The following is a 26,243-nucleotide window of genomic DNA, read 5'->3' as shown; positions in this document are numbered from 1 at the left end:
TCGTCAAAGATGAAACATGAAAGGAAATGAAGGAGTGTGAGATTTGGACATGTTGAGAGACTTCTGTGGTCTTGCTATTGGCAGACAAATGTTTTCATTTGTCTACTCGCACTGCAATAATATAACCATAACTAGAAAGAGAGAGAGAGTTGGCTGAAGAAGACATTAGATATGTGAGTGCCAGAAAACTGACTATTCTCATCCTCCTGTATTCATTTATATTCATATGTGTGGAAACCTAAACTGCTATAACTGAAAGTAGTTAGCTACACAACAAATTACTAATAAATAGTAGATAACTACTTTGAAGCTATATGTTGGAGGGGTGAGTTTTTTCTTTTTTTCTTTTTTAGTTTGCTTGGCTGTAAAGTTGCGTGTGCAACATAATGTGCCAAAAACAGTTATAGCACTGTTACTTGTTTGGATAAGTAACTTGTACTATTCTGAGAAAAAGATTCAGAATTGTAAGAAAAAAGTTTGAATTTTGAAATGTAAACTCGGAATCCCTTGGTGGAAAGAAACTTCCATATTAGTATTTCAGTTAGTAGTGTCATTACTTACCTATTTATTTACTCATCAATACCACATTGTTCTCAAAGAAAGACAGGTTCTAGTGTTTTGATTTGCCTCTCTACTCTCATGCCACTTTCAGTGAATGTTTCATTGAAGAGAGAGTATCATTAAGGCATGTCAGCCACAGGACTATGAGGCAGAACCCACATTAAAGTTCTTCTCTAGCAGCGGTAAGCAAGCGTGACCGGTCTATTAAGGCAAGACACTCAAACACGGCTACAGGATCAGGGCACTGACACACAGACTGTGTAATATTTCTCTGTGTGTGTGTGATGGGGCATCAAAGAGTCTGGAGGAAGTGCATTATGGGGAGCCGTCAGCACAGACACATTCTCTTGCTCTCATTCTTACACACACACACACACACACACACACAAACACGTCACATTCAGGTCAGTGAGGATACGGTTCCTGCTTCCTCTTGTCTCGAACAATGGAAGCTCTATTACTGCCCAGAAATATTTGGAGAGAGAGAATTTATTAAAAAACTTGCTTACAGTATACACAGAAAACATACAAATAAACATTTCTACAACAATTCCTTCCTTGTTTCTTACTCACTAAATATATTTCCTCAGGCAACATAAACTACCATTCAACAGTTGGGAAGATTTTTTTTTTTAATGTTTTTAAAAGAAGTCTCTTCTGCTCACCAAGGCTTCATTTATTTGATCAGAAATACAGTAAAACAGTGATATTGCAAAATATTATTACAATTTAAAATAGCTGTTTTCCATTTGATTATATTTTAAATTGAAGTTTAATTTATTCCTGTGAAGCAAAGCTGAATTTTTAACAACATTACTCCAGTCTTTAGTGCCACATGATCCTTCAGAAATCATTTTATCTTTAATATTAATATGCTTAGTATTTTTTTCTTTCAGGGTTCTTTGAGTAAGTCCAAGTACAAGTCTATATCTGTTAACATTATGAATGTCTTTACTCTCAACTACTTTTGATCAGTTTAATGTGTCCTTGCTGAAAAGTATATATTTCTTTCAAAAAATAGTCTTACTTAGGGATACTAGTCTTTTGTGAGTTGTCACAGCGTGGAGGACGGAACAAAACCTTGTCGGAGCCGTAAGGGGTAACGGTAACATAATACGTTGATCATGGGCTGCTTTTAAATGAACATTTATTTATAAAACAAAAATATCTTCTTTGGCCATATTAGCCCACTCACTAGCATTAACACAGGCTTTACTCCTTTCAAACTTTATCTGGAATGTCACCATTTCTGTCACTGCAACTTCCCGATCAGACGAGAAAACACACAAATTAAATCGTTTGCCTGATGAAAAATGTATTTTTAAAAAATTAGTTAATATTTGCATAATTTATGATTTATTTTATCCACCCGCGATCCACCTGCAAATAGTCAGAATGCATTTTTTTATTATCTTTTTATTAAGAAAAAAACGGAGTAGTTAGATCACGGTTTATCCACGGGGCGATGTTTCAGTAGTTTAAATGTTTCTAATTCTTTTTCCTCTTCAGTCTTATTGGACCGTATTAAACCTTATGAGTTACATTAGACTTCTCCATGTTGGAGTTTAAATGTTTCTAGTTCTTTTGTCCTCTCTCTAACATCCACAACATGGATAATCAAAACGTTCTCATCTTGAGCAGAAAAGAAAGATAACCGTTTCAAAGTTTAAATTTCAACCTAGTCATCTAACAACAATTATATATATATTTACATATTTAAATGTTCTTAGCCTACCGATTAATAACGCTAAATGTAGATCAGAAACGTCTTGTCACATCTGATTTGAGTACTCAGAGTCATAGGTTATAGATATATTTGCAGCATTGTTGTTTTCTGCTGTGTTTTAGTGAAAGTAATCTATAATTTTTTGCTGCTCACCATGTTTCTGTTGTTGTTAGAATAACCGCAGCTCTTAAACTTGGCGCCGGCGCGCGTCCAGAGAGAGAGAGAAAGGGCACAGCTGAATAAAGCGCATTTGGCTTTAGATAAAAATACTAGAGGATATAGCATATGTTATGCATAAACACCATTTTAAATGAATATTAAAATGTTCACTGTATAAGGAATAATTTTTGTGATTATTGTAACATTATTAGATATGTTATATAAAGCTTGAAGCATCAGAATCGGCATCGGTATCGGCCGATCACCATGACAAGAAATCGGTACTCGGTATCGGCTGCAAACATCCTGATCGGAGCATCTCTAGTCTTACTGATCCCAAACTTGTGAACTTTTAAATAAAAGCAGTGCCAATTAAAAAATGAAAATGCAAGCACTATATTTAAAATAAATGTCTCTTGATATACAAGTTAAGTGTTGCATAAATGGCCTAATATTTTCTTGTGGCCATTGTAAGTACCATATTTCAGCAAAGGCGATTTGCACCCTAAAGCGATTTTCCTAAAGAGATTAGCAGGCTTGCCGTGTTCTATTGTAGATAGTTTATCTGCAAACAAAACAATTGCACTATTCATCCTAGAATCTGATTTGATGCTACTATGTGCAATAACTCTCCTGGATGCAACACACAAATTTAGTCCTTGCTTTCTCTGACAGCTGATGTCTACATGTGGGTGAGTTTGTAGTATTTAAAGCATATTTGTGTAATTTTCTACATATATTTATCCCTTCCAGAGCTATAAGGCTCTTACACGCATTTGGGGATGAGTTCAGTAATCACAAGCACCTCCCCTCAAAGTGTGTTTTGTAGCACTGTGTTTGAGACTTCAGGGTATTACAATATTTTATAGCTAAACCTACAGCAGATCAACGGCTACAAGCCATAAAGTATTAGATTGAGTGACTGACTGTCTGCAGGGATAAAGCCCGAAAACACTCACATAGATTCAGCCTGACCCCATATGCAGTGTGCCTGAGCAAAACGAAAGGGAGAATGGTGTAAAAGAAGTGGAAATCTGTGAGTTTTTGTCTGTCCCAGCCATCCTAGTGTCCCCAGGGACTCTTGAAACATTAGTGAGGTAAGGAGAAAGACGTGTAGGAGAAATTGAGTGCAATTCAGTACTAAATGTGTTAATAGGTCCCAGCTGCTGTGATCGGAGAACCAGAGAACTCAGAGTTTCGAGATTCCAGAACTTGGGGTCACTTTTGTTCTAGAACTTTCTGTCCTCTTATTCAGCAGATATGTTGAATGGAGTAATTAACTTGTAGAATGTAATTACCTCAACTCAAAGCTAATGAGAAAATGATGAATCCTTGCTGGCCAGCTAAACACGTGCCAGAGTCAAAATTTAAGCTTTTCCAAAATGATGGAATCGATCATTTTAACAGGTCATTCAGAGTCTAATAGTGGCCGTATTTACATGAGTCGTTCAGACATGAACACAGTATATACAAAAGGATAAATTTTAAATGTCATTTTCAATTAAACTGAACAATGCTGAAAATTCAGCTTTGCATCACAGGAATAAATTACATTTTAAAATATATTCAAATAGAAAACAGTTATTTTAAATTGTAAAAATATTTAACAATATAACTGTATTTTTTGATCAAATAAATGCAGTCTTGCTGAGCAGAAGAGACTTCTTTCAAAAACATTTAAAAATCTTACAGACTCCAAACTTTTGAATGGTGGCTTCGCAATAAATGGACAAGGATGGACACCCTACAATATGACAATAATAAGATGAGCTGGACACTTGACCATCACAACCTCTCCCGAGCCTCAGACAGACCCTGTGTTGCTCTCTGTCTCTCCATCTGATTTCACTTATCTGGCAGTTTCGGTCTGAAAGGATACTGATGGCCTAATAATCCCACTTTCCTGCAATTATCTCTTTTTTTTCCTCTCATTCCATCTTCAATCCCTCCCCCTCTCTCTATGTCGACACCACTGATGAAAAGGGGGAAGCGAGTGGGACGTTTTTCTGCAACAGTGAGAGTGACAGAATTCCTGCGCTCTCTGTGAGAAACTGCAGATGTCGGTGTGGCTGACGAAAATACTAGTCCATGAAAAGAACAGCGGATGGAAAAGGAGAGGAAGAAAACGAGGGAAAACCCAGCATCTCGGCCGCAGGGTATGTGCGCTCGCTGCCAGTGAGGTGAACGCCACCCAACTAAAACAGAAAACTAAATCACTAAGCAAATGTTTAGATGTCTGAGCTGCATCTGGTGTTGCGAGCCGAAAGGTTGGACTGCTGCTACTAGTAGCTGAAAAGAAATCAAATCGCATAGATCAGATCAAATTAAGAAATACAGCTGGACTCTGGCAGCATTAAAGGAATAGTTCATCCAAAACAATGAAAGTTTCGTCATTATCTGCACCTTCATGTTGTTACAGATCTGTAAGCTATTAAATGGAGATATTTTTTAATATAGTTTATAGTGACCTCATCTGTCAAAACGTATTCATTCATACATTGAAAAGCTTGAGGTCAGTACTATTTTTTTATGTTTTTCAATGAAGCCTCTTCTGCTCACCAAGGCTGCATTTATTTGACTAAAAATACAGTAAAAGAGTAATATTGTGAAATATTATAACAATTTAAAATAGCTGTTTTCTATGTGATACAAAGCTGGATTTTCAGCATCATTACTCCAGTCTTCAGTGTCACGTGATCCTTCAGAAATCAGTCTAATATGCTGATTTAATGCTCATGAAACATTTCTTAGTATTATCAATGTTGAAAATGGTTGTGCTGCTTAATATAATTTTTTTGGAAACTGATGCTTTTTTTTTTTTTTCAGTTTTATTTGATGAATAGAAAGTTCAAAAGAACAGCATTTAAATTAAAACATCCTTGCTGAATTAGAGTATAAATTTCTTTACAAAAAAAAAGGCCATACAATTAAAGTCCTATTATGATTTTTCACTTTTTGAATTTTAGTCAAAATCTACAGTTACAAATCTCAAAGTCCATTCCAAAGGGAGATATTTGTTTTTTTTCTTTTGTTTTTTTAAATCCCCTTTCAAGAACTTCAACGAACGGCTCGTTTGGACTACAAAGTTGATTTCCGGTGTTTGTGACATCACAAAGTGGTCCATTAGAATATCATTAAAATAATTCCCCTCTATGGAAATTCAAATGGGGGGTGGGGAGGGGCGAGGTCGTGGTTAGAACGCTAGAAGACGACGACGAAGAAGAAGTGCTGTTGTAGCGTCAAGTTTTCGCAAGTTATTACACATGCACCTGAATAATTATGTATGTAAATATGTATGTTACAATTATAAATTTTTATAAATTGCTGACAGTACAATAATGGACAATGATGTAATCTGCAGAATTTACACTTAAATTATGAGACTTAGACAGTGTTTCCATTGATTTATTTGTGGCGCCCACCACAATATCAAAACTGACCGCCGCAAATAGATTTTCCAAAAGGCTTTGACTTCGTTGAATAAACATGAGCACTTTATGTCTCAAAATTTGAAACCCGGTGCGGGTGTTTTTATATCACTGTATTTCTGAAGGAAACCGACTGTCTTTAGAAAATTTTGGATGTCATTTTCATTTCATCTTGCATGTAATGTAATGTCTGATAAAGCAGCGTTTGTGAGCGGAGCACTGCTTTGTGTACAGCGTTACCGGGGAAACCTCGCTCTCTACTCCAACAGCAGCTCCCACTAGCAGAGAATGAATTTGCATATATATATATATATATATATATATGTCGCCACAAATACAGTGGCTGGGAAACACTGGACTATGGAATAAATAAATTCAACTGTGTAACAGTTTCACTGCAATTCATGTTATAATGTTAGAATTAAAGAACAATTAACATAATACATATTACCATTGCACTTATCTGTGCATAGTAAATGCATTTATTTTAAGCGGTTGTTGACATCCTATCTAAAACATGATTTAGCAAAAAAACCTAAAAAAAACAAAAAAACAATAACGTTACCACTCTAATAAGTCTTGCAATATCCGTGTGTGCAAAGGTTCTGCGTGATCCTATTGTTCAATATTCTCGGAACTTGCTGCTTTGGCAAGGGGCGGGGCAGTACTGAAATGCCGTCTAAGCTGTTCACCAATCACAACGCACTGGGACAGCTAACCAATCACAACACATTTCATTTTTTGGAAGGCGGGCCTTCATCAAACCCGGAACTAATCGAGCCGTTTGTACCAGGCTGGAGAGAAAGGTATTGTAATAATGTAAATTATGTGAAAAATTATGCGTTTTTCGAACCACCAATCACGAGAGTTCTAGTACACCCCCAAAACAAAATCCAGACTTTGTAAAAGAGCATAATAGGACCCCTTTAAAGTAACAACAGCTTTGAATCGAATTTTGGGTTATTGCATTGTATGTAAACAAAAACACTGAGACCTTTTTTTTTTTAAACAATCTTTTCTAGTGTTACACATACTTTTGGTTTGGAATGACAATTCTTATTAAAAACTATGAAAAACATACAAATCTAAGTACAAAACCTACTAAAAGTAAACTACACGTTGCCTGCGCTCTGTTTCTGATGATCATTTTTTAGAAATCGTCATGCTCTGGAAGACGATGTGTAATGATATATAGCGCTGGCAGTACATGACATCTGGGCTTGTAGGTGTTTCTGAGAGGCGGTCTGTCCCGCTCAACCCCGAGGGCTGCTGAGGGCGGGAATAGAGCCGGTTCATTTGAGGTTATTGTGATTCGCTTCATGCCAGATGATAGACAGCACCTGCCTCCCAGCTGTGCTCTACTGGCCCGAGAGTCACAGAGTTGATGCATCTGTGGCCTGTTTCTGGACAGAGCAGATGTCTCCTCCTTTATTCCTCACGTTAAACATGAACCTCACTTCCTGCTCGCTTCTGGGGGAGAGGAAAACGCACAAATTATAAATAGAAAAAATATATATTCTGTTTATAATTATTTAAGAGATGTTTGTCTCTTGTTTCTTGTGGTGTGATGCAAATGGCTGAAATTAAAGTGTTGGTCTTGACTCAATCACAAATTCTGCTGCAAATCCCACCAGGTAAAACCCCTGGCATCAGTGTTCATTGTGCGATCACTTTGTCAGCTATCATGGATCATGCATCCAACACACACATACTGGTAACTTTCGGGATTCACTCCCGCTTTTAAATATGGTTATCACACCAAAACTTTGCAGTGTGTACGTGGCTTTTGTTTCTAACTGCAGATCCCTCTGATTCAGCTTCTCTCTCTCTCTTTCTCCCTCTTCCAACGTTTCCCCTTTTTTCCACATAAAGCTGTTTTTCATAAACTAGCCTGGAATAGCAGTCCCTGAGGCCGAGGCCTGAAACACTAGCTCTCTCTGAGCTTTTTCTCTGTGTGTGTGTGTGTGTGTGTGGAGGCTGAAACACTAGACTTTTCTGAGCTGCTGCCAAACAGATGCAGTCACTTGCAGTTCCACTAGAGAAACCTTCATGGCTCTTTCTCTCTCGTTCTCTTTTTTCCTTCGCATCTCGATCCCCCATTCTCACATCAGCCTTGTAGTGCCTCTGTTTGTGACAGATTTACAAACAATAACAGTTTGCTGTTTTATGATCACTCTGTGGCTCGTAAATATCAGTCGCTCATGCAGAAGGATTTTTGGACGTTATTTGTGGTGTTTGCAATCTTCGCATCTTTCATCAAACTGCAATAATTTGCTTCTATTCAGAAAAGATCTAATGTTTAACCCCTTCCATCCCACAACTTTTCATGATCCAGTCAGTTCTTAGGGATTTCTTTTTTTGTTGTTAAATATAGTGGTTCCATAATATTATAGTTTTTGTAAAGATCAGATTCAGAATGATGATCAAATCATAGATGGAGTCGAACGCTTCCATCAACACATCCAAGGCTTGTACAGTCCTATTCCACTTCCAGGGTCAACATTTCATTCGGTAAAGTTAGGCAGCTTTGATTTATATGCTGTTTAATGCTTGATGATTGCATCATTTTACAAATGCATCAGCTTACATACGTGATCGCTCATTTCTTCTTCTTCGCCGTTTTTTTAACCAGACATTCAATACTCTTTCAGAAGATGAGTAATAGCGCCTCCTACCGCACACCAGTGAAAACACGGAAAGCCGGAAAATACTGTCAATGGCCAGTAAAGAGTTAAGGAAAATTGTCTGCGATATTGGCCTGCAGGTTATTAATCCTGAAAATTATTTTTATTTTTATTTTGTCTTGCATTATGATTGGGGTTGCCAGATGTCAAAAATGTAAATCTTAAATGCATGCATTTCCATCTCAGTGTTTTAATGAATCTTTCCAACGCTATCTCACGACCAATTTGTACATATTTTATGAGGTGGCTAATTCGAACAAATATGTACGACCTCACTCGTATGATTTTGTATGATGATAAACCCCAGTGATGGGTAGGTTTAGGGCAGGGGTTAGGTGTAGGTCATTTGTACAAATTCATATGGATTGTGGAACGCGTAAAATACGTACGGTTTGGCAAAAATCTTACTAATCTACGATTACCTCTAATCATGTTCATTTAACGTATGAATTTGTACAAATGAGGTCACACGAATTAGCCACCTCGTAAAATGTGTACGAATTGCCATGAAATCGGGCTGATCTTTCCAACCTGGCAACTGTGCAGTAATACATTTCTTAAATGTGAATAATCGTTTTTAATAACTGCGATTATAGTTTTGGAGGGAAATAATTGTGATTATAGTTAACCCTATTGCATGGCTGTGCCTGTGCAATCACCCAAATACACTCTGGCATTGTGGTACCATGTTTTGCAGGTGAACACTACTCACATTTTCTTTAGGACAAAATTTTATTTAGCATGTTTGCTTTCGGCTTCTGTCATTTGGAAGGGCTCCTATGGCTCCATAGGCTTTGGCTGAAGCCTGGAACCGTCCTACTCCACGTTCCTCAGACCGGCTACCTCGTGTCAGGCAGCATCTGAGAAGAGAAGGTCCCGGGTCAGATGAACAGCGAGAATCTAGACGGGACAAGCTCCTTATCTCATTTAATAAGATAAAAGCCAAACCACACACACACACACACGCACTGAGCTTGGGTCAGCACAGAACAGCTGGTCTTTAGACTCTGACCTGTGTCTGCACTTCCTTGTTGAGATGTTTGTTGAGTTTGTGTACATTTATGCTCAGATGTTTGCTTGTTTTTAGGACTACGGAGGATTCTGGGAAAAGCTTATTGGATCCTCTAATCATGTTCTGAGGTTATTTATTGCGGTAGCACTAAAGGATCATAGCGTTAAGCGCATAAACACGCACATGCATGCATTTCGCCCCAGTTTCTAGTGGATAAACTCATGCGAGGCCTGTGTATGCATGTGTAAAAGTTTCTTCCCTCGTCCAGCTGTCACGATTGACAATTCGCTAACCCTCCATGACCTCAGATGACCTTCCGACCCGCTGCACCACACACACTCATGACATCATTGAGCATCTGTGTGCTCCAACTACACAATGCACAAAGAACAGCAAGGCAAGCAGCTCAGGGGGTGGGGTTTGGATCGGAACCCCCATATGTCATTGGCCCGTGCAGTCAGTTTCCAGCTCTGTGATTGGCTGGAAAAGGAACCCCCACCTTCCACATGCAAGCATGTTAGGTTTCTGGCTCTGTGACTGGAGGTCAAAGTGTATATGTGTTCATGTATCAGCGTGTGTCTTCTGTCTGTTATTCTGTTTGTTCTCCTCCTCTATTAGTTGTCTGTTCGCTCTGTTTTCTTTGTCTAGATGTATGTTGTGTACTCCTCTCTTCTCTTCACTTTCCTTGGCAACAGATCCCGTCTGCCTTCCCCCTCCTAATTCTGTCTCCCGGCTTTTTTGGCAGAACCTTCTGTTCCCAGACCTCCTTCGGGCTCTTTCTCTTTGTATCACTTTCTTTCTCTTTCTGTGGCACAAAGTGGCGTTTTTATATCACATGATCAGTTCGGTGGATCTCTGTGGCACTGCCCAAAAAGATCTGCACATTTTTCTGAAGATCAAGAGTGCTGGCCTGTGCAAAACTCACCGCTGTGATGATAGGGTGTTGTTAGCATTGAAAAGTTTGGGGTCAGTAAGATTTCTTTTTTTTAAATTAATAGTTTTATTCATCAAGGATGCATTAAATTGATCAGAAGTGACAGTAAAGACATTTAGAAGATTTCTATTTCAGATAAATGCTGTTTTGTACTTTCTATTCATTGATGAACCCTGAAAAAAATCATAGTTCATACAAAGAAATCATACAAAAATATTAAGCAGCACAACAGTTTTCAACATTTATAATAAAAAGAAATGTTTCTTGAGCAGCAAATCAGCATATTAAAATGATTTCTCAATGATCACTGAAGAATGGAGTCATGAAGAATGGAAAATTCAGCATTACATCACAGGAATAAATTACATTTCGCAATATATTCAAATTGAAAAGGGTTATTTTAAATTCTAATAATATTTTACAGTATTTACTATATTTTTGATCAATTAAATGCAGCCTTGGTGAGCAGAAGAGACTTCTTTCAAAAAGAAAAATCTTACAGATTCCAGAATATTTGAATGCTAAGGGTATTTTAGTATTTTGACAATATGACTCAGGTCTGTCCTTCAGTTTTGAAGTGTAATACTTAGGGTTAGGCATTTGTTCAAATCCCTAACTTTGAGTGTGCAATACTAATAGCAACGATTGACCTCGGTAAGCAGCACTAAAACCAAGCAAAATTTTTATGTACAAATTTGGAAGTTTATGATGCAAACTGTAATCATGCACTACAAATAGTTGACAAATATCCTCTGAATGTTGTAATGTGTGTGTGAGTGTTTTATACCTGGTATCCTGTGTAGCCCTTCACACAGTGAACTATTGTGAAGCCTGTTTAACAGTCACATCCTGTCTGGGTCACGGGGTGTTCTGAGGACACACTCACACACACATACATACAAATGGATGCACATCCTGCTCTATCTGGCCAGATTTAGCATTAGATGGTAAGTCTGAGGAGCGCTATCAGCGTTTTTCTCTGTTTGCATTGCATAAGAGTGTGTTTATGACTATCATTTATTGGACTTGCGCTTGTACTGTGAGGAAAGACAACCACAGCGATCAAACCACAAGTGTCAACAAACTATGTTTATTTTTTTGACACTGAAAGGTAATGTTTGTTGATGTGAAATTGCACACCTGTGACTGCCCTGAAATGGCCCAAATCGCATCACCTGCTGTCTCCAAAGCTCTAGGGCTTTTCGCTCTGCTGTTAATATGTCTGACTTCCTCACTGCCCTGAGGAGCCCCCTACTGGGCAGAATGAGAATAGACTTAAAACCTGTGATGGGTAATCCGGGCAAAATCATGTCCAGTGCAAAAACACAAGAAAACAATGCAAAATTGTATTTAGCATAAGGAAAATTGTCTTCTTTTTTTGCATTATTGCAGATTTTTACATAATTTCATGGAAATTAAGAATTCTCCTCCACTCAGTGGCTCAGTATTGCATATATTGCGAATGAATCTCATTCTCATGAGTCAAATGTCACAATAATCTATTGTTAGTATTGATATAAAATGAAGAAAATATAGTTTTGGTGTTTTTTTTTTTTTTTGTTTTTTGTACGGTACAGAAGTTTTTGGGTCTGTAAGATTTTTAATGTTATATTAAATGAAATCTCCTGTCTCCAGCTTATTTGCTTAAAAATGTTAATAACAGCAATATTGCAAAATATTATTACAATTTAAAATAACTTTTTTCTATTTGAATATGCTTTAAAATGTAATTTATTCCTGATATCAAAGCTGAATTTTCAGCATCATTCCTCCAGTCTTCAGTGTCATATGATCCTTCAGAAATCATTCTAATATACTGATCTGATGCTCAAGAAACAGAAACAGTTTTGTGGAAACCTTTTTTCAGGATTCTTTTATGATTATAAAGTTCACAATAATATCACTTTATTATCAAATTTTATTATTTATTTTATTATATACATTAATATAATATTTATTTTGAAAACTATATATCTGTTTACGGTCATTTTTATCAATTTAATGTATCCTTGCTGAATAGAAGTATTAGTAGAAGTTAAAAAAAATCAAAACAGTTTGAACAGGAAAGTATATAATTAACTATGCAAACATTTTTCTTTCCTTGATTTTTATTTTTATTTTTCTTGGTTTTTAAAAAAGAATGCAATAGAGTAAAATAGACCAAATAGTGCAAAATAAAATGGAATATTTCTTTTTTTAATTTCAAATTTAACAAATCACGATCTATGTCTAGGTGATTATTTTCACTTCTGTAGTGATTTGAGTTACACAGTGTAATTATTATTCCAACTTCTCTTTCTTTCTTTCTGTCCATCCTTCTCTCATTCTGTCTTTGTGGACGAGGGTCCTCCTGGGGTTCCTTTGAGATGTGATGTGCCCATCTAATCAAAAGCCTGTAAAGAGCCCAAATCACGTTGTCTTTAGCCAGGGTGTCGTGTGCTGGTGTGAGTGTGTGTTAAAGCTATTTATGTCAGCACACTGATGGAGACACTTGGATTTATGTGTGAAAGATGCATCTTTATTTTTTCTGCTCTCTTCTCTTGTCTCTCTGCCTGTGCATGTGTCTCTCTCCATTCTCTCTGTGTGTGTGTGTGTGTGTGTGTGTGTGTTGGCAGACTCTGGCTGCAGACGGGCACACAGATGGGTGACAGGCTGTGCCGAAACCACTCTCACACACCTGCTCCTTCATACACAGACTTACACATGCATACATAGAAAAATGTACACACACAAATGCACATTGAAAAACAGCTTGCTTTTAATGAAATAACCTCACAAATGAGTTTACGTTCGCTGAGCTGCTCCCCAAAGCTCTTCATGTGTAAGTGCAGACAGATGTTTGTCTCGGCTGACTCTGTAACTCCAGAGCATCCGTAATCCACCGCACTCGCAGTCGAGCAGCCCAGTACTGCACGTATACGGATGTCCTCCAGCTATGAGATATTTCTCATCGTGACACTGAGCTCAGGATGAGAAATAAATAATTAGAGCCGAAAAAAAGCCGGAGAATGATGACTATTGGCTGATAAATGAGTGCGGAGAGCCGCGGAGTGAGAAGGCGGAGGGGATTAGGGCGCTTTGGAACACTTTAAGAGCATTATGGATTAAAAAAAGGTCAGAATGTTTAGCAACATAATGCTAAACCTCTTAAGCGAAACCCAACTGCATGCTGATAAACAGGGAAGGAGGGAGGGGGCGATGAAAAAGAGGCTGTATGGGGTTTAACATCTGTTTGGGTCAGAAAAAGAGAGACACAGAGAGAGCCGTTTTATAGGCACAAGCATACACGCACCTAAAGTCATTATACATTATAATAAAAAGGACATGTATGGACATCTACTCACTTGTAATCATTAAACTTGATGCAACGTGCACCAAATTTCATTTGACAGCTGCAGAGGATGGAAAGACTATGAGTGAATAAAATTGTTGAAGAAGTTTTAGTCTGCTCCTCACACAAAGCTGTCATTATGACTTCAGAAGAGTTATGATTTATATGGCCCACTTTTATAAAATTAATAAGCAGCTCTTTTAAGAAAAAAAAAAAAAAAAAAAAAAACTAATAATACCTAAGACGGGAAGTCAAAGAGATGAATGGATGCTTAGACTGACATGAGAGTGAGTAAATAATGTTCACTGTAGTTCATCATTTTTGGATGACACTGAAGTCACACCTTCTAAAGGTTATTCAGTCTGTGAAGATGAAAAAATTCTCATGTCGCTCTAAACTAGTAACTTTTTCTATGAGACAAAATGTCTGTGAAATGAAAATGCACATTTGCTTGTTTTAAACTATTGTTCAAACATGTAAGGTCTATTCTGTTCTAAAAGCATATCAAGATAACATTTTACCTAAAACAACAGAAACATAAATAAAACATTTTTGCTTAAAGAAAATTATACACACTACTGTTCAAAACAATGGTCTCAGTAATTATTTTTTAAAGAAATTAATACTTTTTTTCAGCAAGGGCACATTAGATTGATCCAAAGTGATAGTAACGACAAAAGATTTCCATTTCAAATAAATGCTGTTCTTTTGAACTTTCTATTTATCATAGAATCCTGAAATAATGTATCATTGTTTTCAACATAATCAGAACTGTTTCTTGAGTAAATCAGCATATTAGAATGATTTCTGAAGGATCATGTGACACTGAAGATTGGAATAATGATGCTGAAAATTCAGCTTTGATCACAGGAATAAATTACATTAAAAAATACTTAAATAGAAAAAAATAATTTTTAATTGTAATAATGAAGTTAGGTTGGGGGTTTTAATGACCTAACACATTACAGAAATAGTTAAGAAGTAGTTAAAATAGTATTTTCCCTCTTTTGGTTGTCTTTTCTCACCTACTAGAGCACACTAGGAGAGTCAGGACTGGCAGCGATGCCACTTCAGAAACAATAGGAGCATGAAGCTGCTCTAGATGAACAGTACATATTGTATGAATATGTTTTTGGAAATTTGTGTGTTGGTGAAATCAGTTACAGTGTTTACAGTCTGCACCAATCTGTATGTATATGTAACTTTTGACACTGTATCAAAAGATCACAAAGTTCTCAAGTTCAGTCATTATTTGCTTACAAACATGCATGAATTTCTTCCCTACATGGAATACAAAAGGTGAAATTTTGAAGAACATCCCAGCTGCTCTTTTTTTTTTTTATATTGATAATTGAAAGTGTGACAGCTGCTGCCAAGCTCCAAAATGACAAATACGTGATGCGTTTGAAAGAGTAACACCAGCCTGGGCTTCTTTCGAATTCAAATAGTAGCTGTTGCTCATATCGCGGAAAATCTCCAACACTCATTGAGACTGAATGACTTATGGACTCTTTGTGGCAGAGCTTTTACTCTCAGTCTGAGCGTCGGTGAGCTTAAACAGGACTTGGGATGCTGTATGCCATGTGAAACACAACCTACTGTACACATTTTCCAGCCTTGTTCATGGGTTTGGGCCTATGTTTATCCAGTGTGTGTGTGTGTGTGTGTGTGTGTGTGTGTGTTGTCAGCTAGCAGGAATGTGTGTGCACCGCCAATACTAAGATGGCTGCCAAAGACTAAAATGGCTGCCAGGACTCCAGAAAAAGAGAAAGAGAGAGCGACAGACAGAGAGAGATGGAGACAACACGCTAAATGTAGAGAAAAAAGAAATCGTCTTGCTCTTTCTCCTCCGTTCAGACTGCTGTTCTTTTGTTTGTGCGAGTGTATTTGTCCTAATCTCTACACACTCTATCAAATCATGCTGGCATGAGCCAGTGTGTTCCCTTATCACCTACAGCCGCCCGATAAACACCTCCACAAACACACATGCACACGCAGCCTGCCATAAACTGTGCTGATAACGCACACTTTCATGCATATGTACTCAGACACTTGTTTCTCATTTTCTCTCTCTCTCGTGTTTACGTGGCTCGACAATATCTGCTCGCTGTGTTGTTGTATCCAAGTGCCTAAACATCATTGAACAATCCAATGTGAACAGTAGTAATTGAATATGAGCCATTTTCTGCCATTTATATGCATCTTTTCTCTCTTTCTCAATGCAGAATCTGGGCAATCAGACAACTCCAATCAACAAGGAGAGTCGGACATCAAACCCCCACCAAACGGTGAGAAACATATGTTATACCATCCAAAAGTTCAGAGTCTCTAAGATATTTTTTAATGTTTTTCAAAAAGGTCTCTTACACTTAACAAATCTGCATTTATTTAATCAAAAATACAGTAAAATTGTAAAATAATATTACAATTTAAAATAAGTGTTTTCTGTTTGTATGTATTTTAAAATGCAATTTATTCCTGTGATCAAAGCTGAATTTTCAATATCAGTACTCCAGTCTTCAGTGTCACATGATCCTACAGGAGTCATTCTAATATGCTGATTTTCTGCTCAAGAGACATTTCTTATTATTATCAATATCAATATTGAAAACAGTTGTGCTGTGATACAATTTTTCTTTAAAAGATTCTTTAATGAATAGGAAGTTCAGAAAGAACAGTATTTAAGTAGAAATCTTTTTTAATAATATACATGTTTTTACTAGAGATGCTCCGATCAGGATGTTTGCAGCCGATACCGAGTACCGATTTCTTGTCATGGTGATCGGCTGATACCGATGCCGATTCTGATGCTTCAAGCTTTATGTAACATATGTAATAATGTTATATAAATAATCGCAAAAATTATTCCTTATATAGTGAACATTTCAATATGCCTTTAAAATGGGGTTTATGCATAACATTATGTATATCAGGATACCTTAATATAAGACAAAAATAAATAAAAACAAAATGAAGCAGTCTGATGCAACCCATAAGGTTTATTTAAACATTATCCAATAGTAAACTGTGGAGGACAAAATAAACATTTAATCTCCTAAAATTGAGAAGTCTGATGTTACTTAAACATTGTCTAATACAAGTCTGAGCAGGACAAAATACATTTTTGTATATAAAAAATTAATACAGTTTTTAATTAATTAAAACATTTTTTCATCAGGCAGACGATTTAATTTGTGTGTTTTCTCGTCTGATCGGGAAGTTGCAGTGACAGAAATGGTGACATTCCAGATAAAGTTTGAAAGGAGTAAAGCCTGTGTTAATGCTATTGAGTGGGCTAATATGGCCAAAGAAGATCTTTTGTTTTATAAATAAATATTCATTTAAAAGCAGCCCACGATCAGCTTATTATGTTACCGTTACCCCTTAACGGCTCCGACGAGGTTTTGTTCCGTCCTCCACGCTGTGACAACTCACAAAAGACTATTTTTAGCCAAGCAGCGCGGAGAGCCACTTCAGAAACATGCCGCGCCGTGGCTGATATAAACTGAAGCACTAACTAGAGCAGCCGCGATCAGCTCCGGCTCCGGCTCCCATGGAGCCATAACGCGCCGCAGACGCATGCAGTGACGCCAAAATATACATGACAAATAGCAAAGTTTTCATTGTTTCTCGAAACGTCATAGCATTTCCACACCAGTGATGACATGACTGCGGTGCCAAATCATTTATATCCCCACGCATCATGTACGTCTTCACGTGCTGACGTTATCAAATTGCGATCGGTTCGTGAGATCGGCCAAGTGTAGTGAGTACCGATCGAGTCATAAAATGTGATTATTGGCCGAGTCCGATCTCCGGCCAATCGATCAGAGCATCCCTAGTTTTTTTAATTGTCATTTTTGATCAATTTAATGCATCCATAGTGAATATTAATTTCTGACCTCTTACTTGGGTACAGCGATCACACAAGCAAGTGTTAGACTACAATTAACTGGCCAGCTTTTGTATGAAACACAAGATACTTGTTGTTATTGTCTTTGTATAAATTAAGCATTATATTTTGATGCTGGATGCATGTGGTACTGGTCTCTTATCACAGAGCCCATGTTTCAGTTGGGTGAGGCATGTGAATTTGTATTCTTTCTGCAGGACATCTGAGTTTTCAGGACTGCTTTGTGACTTCAGGGGTGTGGAACGTAGCCGAGCTGGTACGAGTGTCTCAGAGTAAGTACTGTAACACATGCTAGTGTTTTCTTAAATGAACAGCATATTTTTCTTTGCTTTGCCCAATTCATGAACAAATCGCTTAATTGTTGAATTCTTATTAATGAATCAGTGGAACAGTTTGGTTAAACAGACCAAATCAAACAGAGGACTCTCACCCACTCACTGAAGTTATTATGGCTGACTCAAAATGCTGATTTGATATTCTGATTTGTTAGGTTACTGTATCTTAATCAGCCTTAGAGTTCCATAAATTTGTTGTAAAAGTTACTAAAAAAAGCGATGCTGTCGTTAAGCACGTTGTAATATCCAGATTTGGCATTGATGGGGTAGTAAATACATCTAATATTAATTTGGCATATTTATTAGTAACTTCTCTCTCTATATGATATTTAAGTTTTAGTTTTTACAGTTCAAACTTTGACATGTTTGTCTCTTCCGCAGCCCCCGTTGCAACAGCATCAGGTCCTAATTTCTCTCTTGCGGATCTGGAAAGTCCCGGTTACTACAATATCAACCAAGTAGCACTCGGCAGACGTTCACTTGCCTCTCCTCCATCCACAAGGTGAACACACATACACCCATATAACTGCTCTTTGTGCCCGTTTCTCTTCAGTGGAAATTTGATCCGTCTTGCTCTCCTTTTTGTCCTTCCTTCTGTTTCCCCTTTGTCTGTCATTCTTCTTGCGCTGTAGGTCTGAGGTGGAGCTGTACGCCAGTCTTCCTCGGAGGTACTAAGTCTGTCACAGTCTTCTGTGTTTCTGCACTTTTTCTGTGTTTCTCTCTATCGGTCTACAGGAATCGGTCACAGGTATATTGATTAACCCCTCTCTTGGTCTCTCTGTCTCTCTCTGTAGCTCTAATAAGCGTAAGTCTATAGATGACAGTGAGATGGAGAGTCCTGTCGATGATGTCTTCTACAGTCGTTCTCCGGCCGGCACCAGCTCCCAGTCCAGCGGCTGGCCGAATGATGTCGATGCAGGTGAGCACGCCTTTTACACTGAAATGGTGCTGATACCAGAGTCTGGTCTCGACTGTGGGATCTGCGACACTGTAGCAGTCATCTTTAAAAACCAGCCTACATTTCCACTGACCTGAGAGCTGATTGGAGACATAAATGACTATGGTACAACATAAAATGTCTATAAACATATGGTGTTCAAAACAGGGTCCCAACAAATCCTTAAAGGAATTGTTCACCCAAAATTGAAAATCTACTTACCCTCAGGCCATCCAAGATGTATATGAGTTCATTTCTTCACTGGAACACATTTGGAGAAATTTAGCATTACATCACTTGCTCAGAATGAGAGTCCAAACAGCTGATAAAAACATCACAATAATCCACACCAGTCCAGTTCATCAATTAACATCTTATGAAGCGAAAAGCTGCATGTTTGTTGGAAAGAAATCCATCATTAATGCGTTTTTAAACCATTGCTTCTTGCCAAATGGTCATTTGAGTACATAATTGGATGAGCTGAGTGTGAATTTTCAGCAAATTTTCATTGTTAGGTGAACTATTCCTTTAAAAAGTGTTAAAATGTCCTAAATTCAGTTTAAAATATAAAAAAAAAAAAAATAAGGACACAAAAGTCTTAAATGATATAGCAGTAGTCATTTAAGAGGTCTTAAATTTGGGGATGGAAAAACAGGAATCATGACACAGCCTAATGTGATTATTGAACTGCAAGTTCAAAGTCAAATCTTGGCACTGTTGTGCATTCTACTGGATTGCAGTTGCAGGACAGTTTGCAATCAATGAATACCACATACTTATGCCAATAGATTGTTTATGATTTACTGTTGATGAATTGACTATATTTACTTTATTTTGCTTATATGTTGTAGATGAATGTGTAGCTGGAATTTGCAAATCATAGACATTTCAAAATAAGAGTCTCAGTATATTTCAGGCTAGTTTAGAATTTAAAAAGTCCTGCATTATGGATGTAATCTTTTTTTAATTCAATGTAAACTTTTGTAGCTTCTTTGTGGGCCACCCTGTCACAGGAAGGAAAGACTAAGAACAGGTTTAAAAAGACTTGAATTTGATTTTAAAAACCATGCAAGAACTGTTATTGGAACCAAATGTCATGAAAATAAATACAACATGGAAAAAAAATATGCAGTTCTAGGATCCCAATGAATTATTCTGTAATAGGAGAGATATTGGCATGCCAGGCACTGATGGTTTCTGATATAAGACCATCGAGAAGCCAGTCTAAGAAGGTATTTTGAGTCTAAAATTGAAACTGAAATCCTTTCTTCAATGGAAATGTGTTGAATGGGTCTAGACTGGGTATCAGTGTCATATCAGTGCAAAAGAGATAAATTGCATTATGTTCATGATCTCAACACATTGTTTTCCCCTTCTTCCTCCCACCTCTCGTGTTAATAATTCCCTTCTCCAGTTGCAGTGCAGCACCATTTGACGAGTGTTCAAGAGAGGAAGATAAAACATGAAAATGATGGTGTGCAGTTTCCTTACCATGGTTAGAATACATACTACACACACTTACACATGTACACAAGTAGTGGGAGTAGACAGGTTAGTGTCAGGGCAGTAGGGCATCAGATGTTGACATTATATGTGTTGTTTGGAGTCAGTTTTTCACATTATTGATAACTTTTTTTTGTTTAATGTCATTAAAGTTACTTTTAATAATAATTCTCCATATTATTCAGTATAATATGAAAAGTTTAGATTCAACAATGGGCGCTTTAGCTGTTGGCAGTATGTTAGACACTAAACTAAATGATCTCTGTGGTCACAATCAGCTAGTAGTGTTGGAGGAGCCCAGATGGGACAGCCGAAGTCAGAGAAACATACACGCAAACAAACACTACACAGGTGCACCTTCTGTCCAAGCATTAGCCACACACACACATATACACACATACACACACTCTCAGTCTGTGTTCTGGTCCCAGATGGCGCTTCCGTGTATCTACAGTAGTGGGAGACATCTGCTCTGCATTTGTGTGTGAATGTCATAATCAGAAAGCAATGCTTTTCATTTCAAACCTTTGAACGTTTTTAAGAAAAGGGCTTTTTAAGTGGTTAATTTTTTTCTTATGATTTACATTTATGCAGAGGTTTCCAGCACCAGAAGTATTATTTTGTTTTGCACAATCATTTTTTCCCTGCCTCGCTCTGACCCTTTCACTGTGTTAACCAGTGGGTAAACGTTTGACTGGTTAGCATGGTGCAGTTAGCTAGTACATGCAGTTAGCTACTGCACGTTCAAATAATTTATTTGTCTACAGAAATGAATAGTTTTGTTCAGCAAGGATGCATTAAATTGACCAAAAAGGGACAGTAAAGACATTTATAATGTTACGAAAGATTTTCATTTCAAATAAATGCTGTTCTTTTCTATTAAAAAAAAAAAAAAAGTCAAATATATCATGGTTTCCATAAAATATAAAGCAGCACAACTGTTTTCAACATGGATGATGGTAAATGATTTCTGAGCAGCCAATCAGCATATCAAAATGATTTCTGAAGAATCCTGTGACTATGAAGACTGGAGTTATGATGCTGAAAATTCAGCTTTAGCAACAGGAATAAATTACATTTTAAAATGTACATTTACATTTAATCATTTAGCAGACACTTTTATCCAAAGCGACTTACAAATGAGGACAATGGAAACAATCAAAATCAACATAAGAGCAATGATATGCAAGTTGTATAACAAGTCTCAGTTAGCTTAACGCAAAATATATTCAAATAGAAAACAGTTCATTTAAATTGTAATAATATTTCACATTATTAATGTTTTTACTTTATTTTTGATCAGATAAATGCAGCCTTGGTAAGTGTAAAAATCTTACCAACAACAAATTTTTAAATGGGAATTTAAGTGCACTATTAATTTCAAACATGCCAAATGTTGTCAGAGGGTCCCAAACAAGCTTCAAAATGAACTAGTTTGCATTCGTAGACGTTTTCCTAAATGTTTTGCACTGAGAATCTTTGAATATATTATTTTTATAGTACATCAAATTCTTATTTCAAAAGAAGCAGGAGGCGAGAGTGTGTTGTGTGCATGTGTACACATTTTGTGATAAATATACATATACAGACTTAACACTTTCACACGCATTTGCACACTCCCACACACACGGGTGTTCTCTCTGGCACACACACACATACACACATGCAAGAACAAATGCACTCGAAAGTGAACTGAGAAAGGGGAATTAAGCTGAAATGGGATTTAATGCCTTGTAATGTAGAGAGGAAAAAATAGCATCAAACTGAAGTGAAGTTTAAGCGTGTGTGTGTGTGTGTGTATGAGTAACACTGAGCAATGGGTGCCAGGAGGACTCTTTATCTGTGTGTGTGTTTTGGTTATCTTCCAATTATGAGCCATCCCTGCTCTGTTATCACTTTCTCCTGCAATTTCTCACCTTTTCATGTTATTTTCATCTCTCTTTCATCTTTCTGGTGATGGATTGAACCAGTTGAGGTGTTGCTAATTTAATAGTTAAGGAACACTTACAGAAGACTACGGTTGGGTGGTATGATGCTATATAATGCACACGGTAGAAATGTGTCAACGTTTGTACAGCTACAGGCTATATTTGCATGGCTATTTGTGGTCAGGACTGCTTTACGTTATTTACACATTAAGGGCGGCAAAGAAACATGGAGGAATGTGAAAATACAAGGCAGAACGTGACCTAAACAAGTCAAGACGAATAACTTGTATTTTTAAAGGAGTTGTGAAGCTGAGTTTAGTCGTTTATGCTTGGCAAGCAATGTCGCAACTTGTTCACAGGTGTGTGAATATCGGATATTTTGCAATGTGGTTCATCCAATCAGATTTTAGAGTCAAAACTATCAGTTTGTTAATATTAATTACACTATTTTCAGTTATTTAATTTGAGTGTTTTGTAATGTGAAACTGTTTTTGCACTGATAAAACCTTTTTCATTAAAAATTTTCATTATATTATTAGGTATTATTGTCAATATTGAAAATATTAGAACTTGTAGAACTCTAGTTCCAAATAAATAGGGGACATAATGAAATATGATGAAGTATCATTTGTTTTATTTACTATATTATTCAAAAATTGGCATTACCAAATAGTAATTAAAATATTATTTTTTTAAAAAGTTTTTTAAAGTTTTATATTGCATATTTATTATTAATATTTTTATTTTAAAAAATATAAGAACTCGTTGATCAAATTACAAAGAACTGGAGAACATAATTTAATATGAAGTATCTTATCCAAAAATCTAGATTATCCAAAAATGACCTAATATAAAAATATTAACTATTTAAAATATAAACATTTTTGTCGTCAGAATTCTATCAAAAATGACCAGTACATATTGTATCCCTTCAAAACCCAACAATGATCATTTAAGGAGTAGTTGAGTTAGTTAGTTGAGCTAGTCAGTGAGTGTTTGATTGGTGTGTGCTGTGCCCTCCTGCTGTTGTTGTTGTTGACGTGTGGTTTCTGGCAGGGCTGTCCTCTCCTGGGTCTCTAAAGAAGCCAGCGGGGAAATTCGATTTCAGCGCCCTGTCAGCACAGACGAGGTCCCCCCGAATGGCCTTCACACACCACCCGCTGCCCATGCTGGCAGGCGTGAGACCAGGTGAGACAGACACACTCCAGCAGGGAGAGAGAGAGAGAGAGAGACAGAACGGAGGGGGAAAGGAGGGATTTAAGTATTAGATTGCAGCGTAGGCTTCTGATTGGTCCAAAAGTCCTATTATGGCACCACACTAGTCCAAAATTGCCCTCAGTGGCATTTGATTGGCTCTAAACAGTGGCGAGTTATTGATGGAGGCCTCTGATTGGCTGGGCAGAGAGACAGAGAGAGTAAGGAGCTGCCACAGTTCATGAACGACACCATCCATCCACGTTCCCTCTTGCTCTCCATCTTTTCCTCTCTTCACTCATCATCATCATTTCATCCACAGCTTTTACCTCCATTTCTCAAGTGTGTTTTTCTGGATGGTTTCTCGTGTTTCTTCGAATGTGTGACCTACATTTTATTACATTTCATCATAAAAGATATCATGTAAAAGATGTTCTGTGAAATCCTGTGCACATGCAGTGGAGTTTTAAACTCTTGTTTGGGTTAAAGAATTGATTCTTATCTATTTTTAATGAATTTTGGTGCTCCTTAACAGTTGATGAAGTGTTCAGTGTGGATGAAAATCATACTAAAATACTCTTGACAGTGTTTCTCATACCACTGTTTAGCTGTATTTGCTACTAAAATCTGTGTAGCCTTATGAGTGACTCTTATGAGTCAGTTCTTTTTATTGAATCAAAATCAATCAAAAAATTAATTCTGAATTGCAAGTTATTAATTGCTTGTCTCTGACTCCACAATACACCGAAGAATACTGTTATGTTGTTCTTAAGGTTTTTAAGACTATTTTTTTGTTTTATTTCAGTTAGCGTTAAACTATAAACTCAAGCCTTTTGCAAGAATTGTATTAAATTGTTTTTGATTTATGTCTGTTCTGTTGAAATCTTAAATTATCTGATAATTTGGCAACAGGCTGCTGAGGGCAGTAAATGCATGAAGAACTGTTTTTATTTTTCCACAAAAATGTACTGTTCAGAATTACTAAAAAGAATCAATAATAAATCAGAATTGTTAAAAGAAGCAAATTAGAACCAGAATCCATACTAAAAATATTCTCTGTAATGTGACATTTTCCTCTATTACCAGGACAATCGTACTGCTCTTTGTGATGAACGGTGCTCATTTAACAATTAAACAACAGTGTGCAGAGCTCTCATCTGAATGTCAGAGACGTGATTCGCTCATTTCGTTCTCATTTCAAACATTCTCATTTCAACTTCCTTTTGAATTACCAGAGACTATTTGCGGTCGAAGAAAAGAGAAGGAGAGGGACGGAGACGCAAACGGGGGAAGCCACGAGGGAACATTTAGAAAGCTTCCCAATGCGTAACAGATGCGTGACCAAGAGATTCGTATATAAAAACTACGGTTCGCTCTCTCCGTTTTTAAAATTAGCCAGCGAGCATGTTGCTTGTTATTCAGACATGCTGTCATTCATATTGGCACAGGACAAAATGTGAAGGAGAGCATGCGTATGTGGGGGTGATAATGGGGGGGGGGTGCTCTTATCGGGCTGCTCTTGGCAGGCGCATTCGGAGCGCCATGAAAATCCCGTCAGTAAAACGATGATATTCAGAGGCATTAAGACTGCAGTCTCGCAGGCCACTCGAAACGTCTCCATTCTCACCCAAAGGAGAGCGATTCAAAGCTCCCTCTCGTGTTCTCCCTGACGTCCCGGATGTTTAATCCGATCCGATGGCCCTGGGAAAAGCAGAATTGCTATCCGTTCGGGTCCGGCTGCAGCCCTAATCAAGTAAAGGTCAGCGGGACAGAGAGCAGCAGCTTTAAATGGATTATACGTGCGTGTGACTATGGAAGTTTTTCTCCGGCAGACGCTTCTGGTTTGAATGTTTATGTAGAGTCGAGACAGTGGAAAAAGCAAGGTTTGCGTTAGGCCGGGAAACGAGGGCAGACTGCATGCACATGAGAAAGACAGTCCCGCTGCCGTTTCTAATGCGTTTGTGTGAGTTATGGATGGATGTTGGCCGCTGTTGTTAAAGAGATACTGTGGTTTGCTTTTGTGAGTGATGAATAACTCTTGTGGAGATTGAGAAGATACCGTTTTTGTTTGTGTGTGTGAGGGCGTTTATGAGTGCGTTTGCGTGTGTGTGTGTGTTTGTTGGCACCCCATAGCGCCTGGCTCCTGCCCAGTACCTAATGAGATTAAAAAGCCCCCCCAAAAAAAGAAAGACTGAAGAAAAAGAGGGAGTTGGAGATAGACAAAAAAAGAAGGACAGGATGAGATAGATAAAGAGGAAAAAGAGTACGGTGAAAATGGCATTTAAAGAAACAGTTCAGCTAAAAATGAAAATTGTGTCATATACTCATCCTCATATCATTCCAAACCTGTATGACTTATGTGGATCACAAAAATAGATGTTATGCAGAATGTCCAAGCTGCTCTTTTTCATACAGTAGAAGTGAATGGGGACTGGAGCTATCAAGGTGCAGAAATGACAAAAGAAAAAGGCACTATTAATGTAGTCCATTCTTCTGAAGACGTACACTACTGCTCAAAAGTTTGGGTCAGTTTTATTCAGCAAGGATGCATTAAATTCATTAAACGTGACAATAAAATAATTTACCAAAGATCTGATT

The 26,243-nt window shown here is 37.4% G+C and overlaps 1 protein-coding gene across 20 annotated transcripts in view; it reads left to right on the top strand.

Moving 5' to 3' along the window:
* Window positions 1–26,243, top strand: part of LOC131537249 (nuclear factor 1 X-type-like) — a 109,711-nt gene that overhangs the window by 67,782 nt on the left and 15,686 nt on the right. For 10 of the 20 annotated variants that reach the window (XM_058770573.1, XM_058770625.1, XM_058770667.1 and 7 more), the window contains 7 exons: window positions 16,061–16,123; window positions 17,946–18,020; window positions 18,465–18,585; window positions 18,716–18,751; window positions 18,878–19,002; window positions 20,435–20,515; window positions 23,508–23,639. In XM_058770573.1, the coding sequence (XP_058626556.1) occupies window positions 16,061–16,123; window positions 17,946–18,020; window positions 18,465–18,585; window positions 18,716–18,751; window positions 18,878–19,002; window positions 20,435–20,515; window positions 23,508–23,639 (633 nt within the window). The remainder of the gene's footprint in view (window positions 1–16,060; window positions 16,124–17,945; window positions 18,021–18,464; window positions 18,586–18,715; window positions 18,752–18,877; window positions 19,003–20,434; window positions 20,516–23,507; window positions 23,640–26,243) is intronic. The other 10 variants (XM_058770702.1, XM_058770701.1, XM_058770585.1 and 7 more) reach the window with 5 other exon arrangements.

This window comes from Onychostoma macrolepis, chromosome 01 (genome assembly GCF_012432095.1).
Source record: "Onychostoma macrolepis isolate SWU-2019 chromosome 01, ASM1243209v1, whole genome shotgun sequence".
NCBI lineage: Eukaryota > Metazoa > Chordata > Actinopteri > Cypriniformes > Cyprinidae > Onychostoma > Onychostoma macrolepis.
The sequence above is the reverse complement of the archived record's forward strand: the minus strand, read 5'-3'. Positions and strand labels throughout refer to the sequence as shown.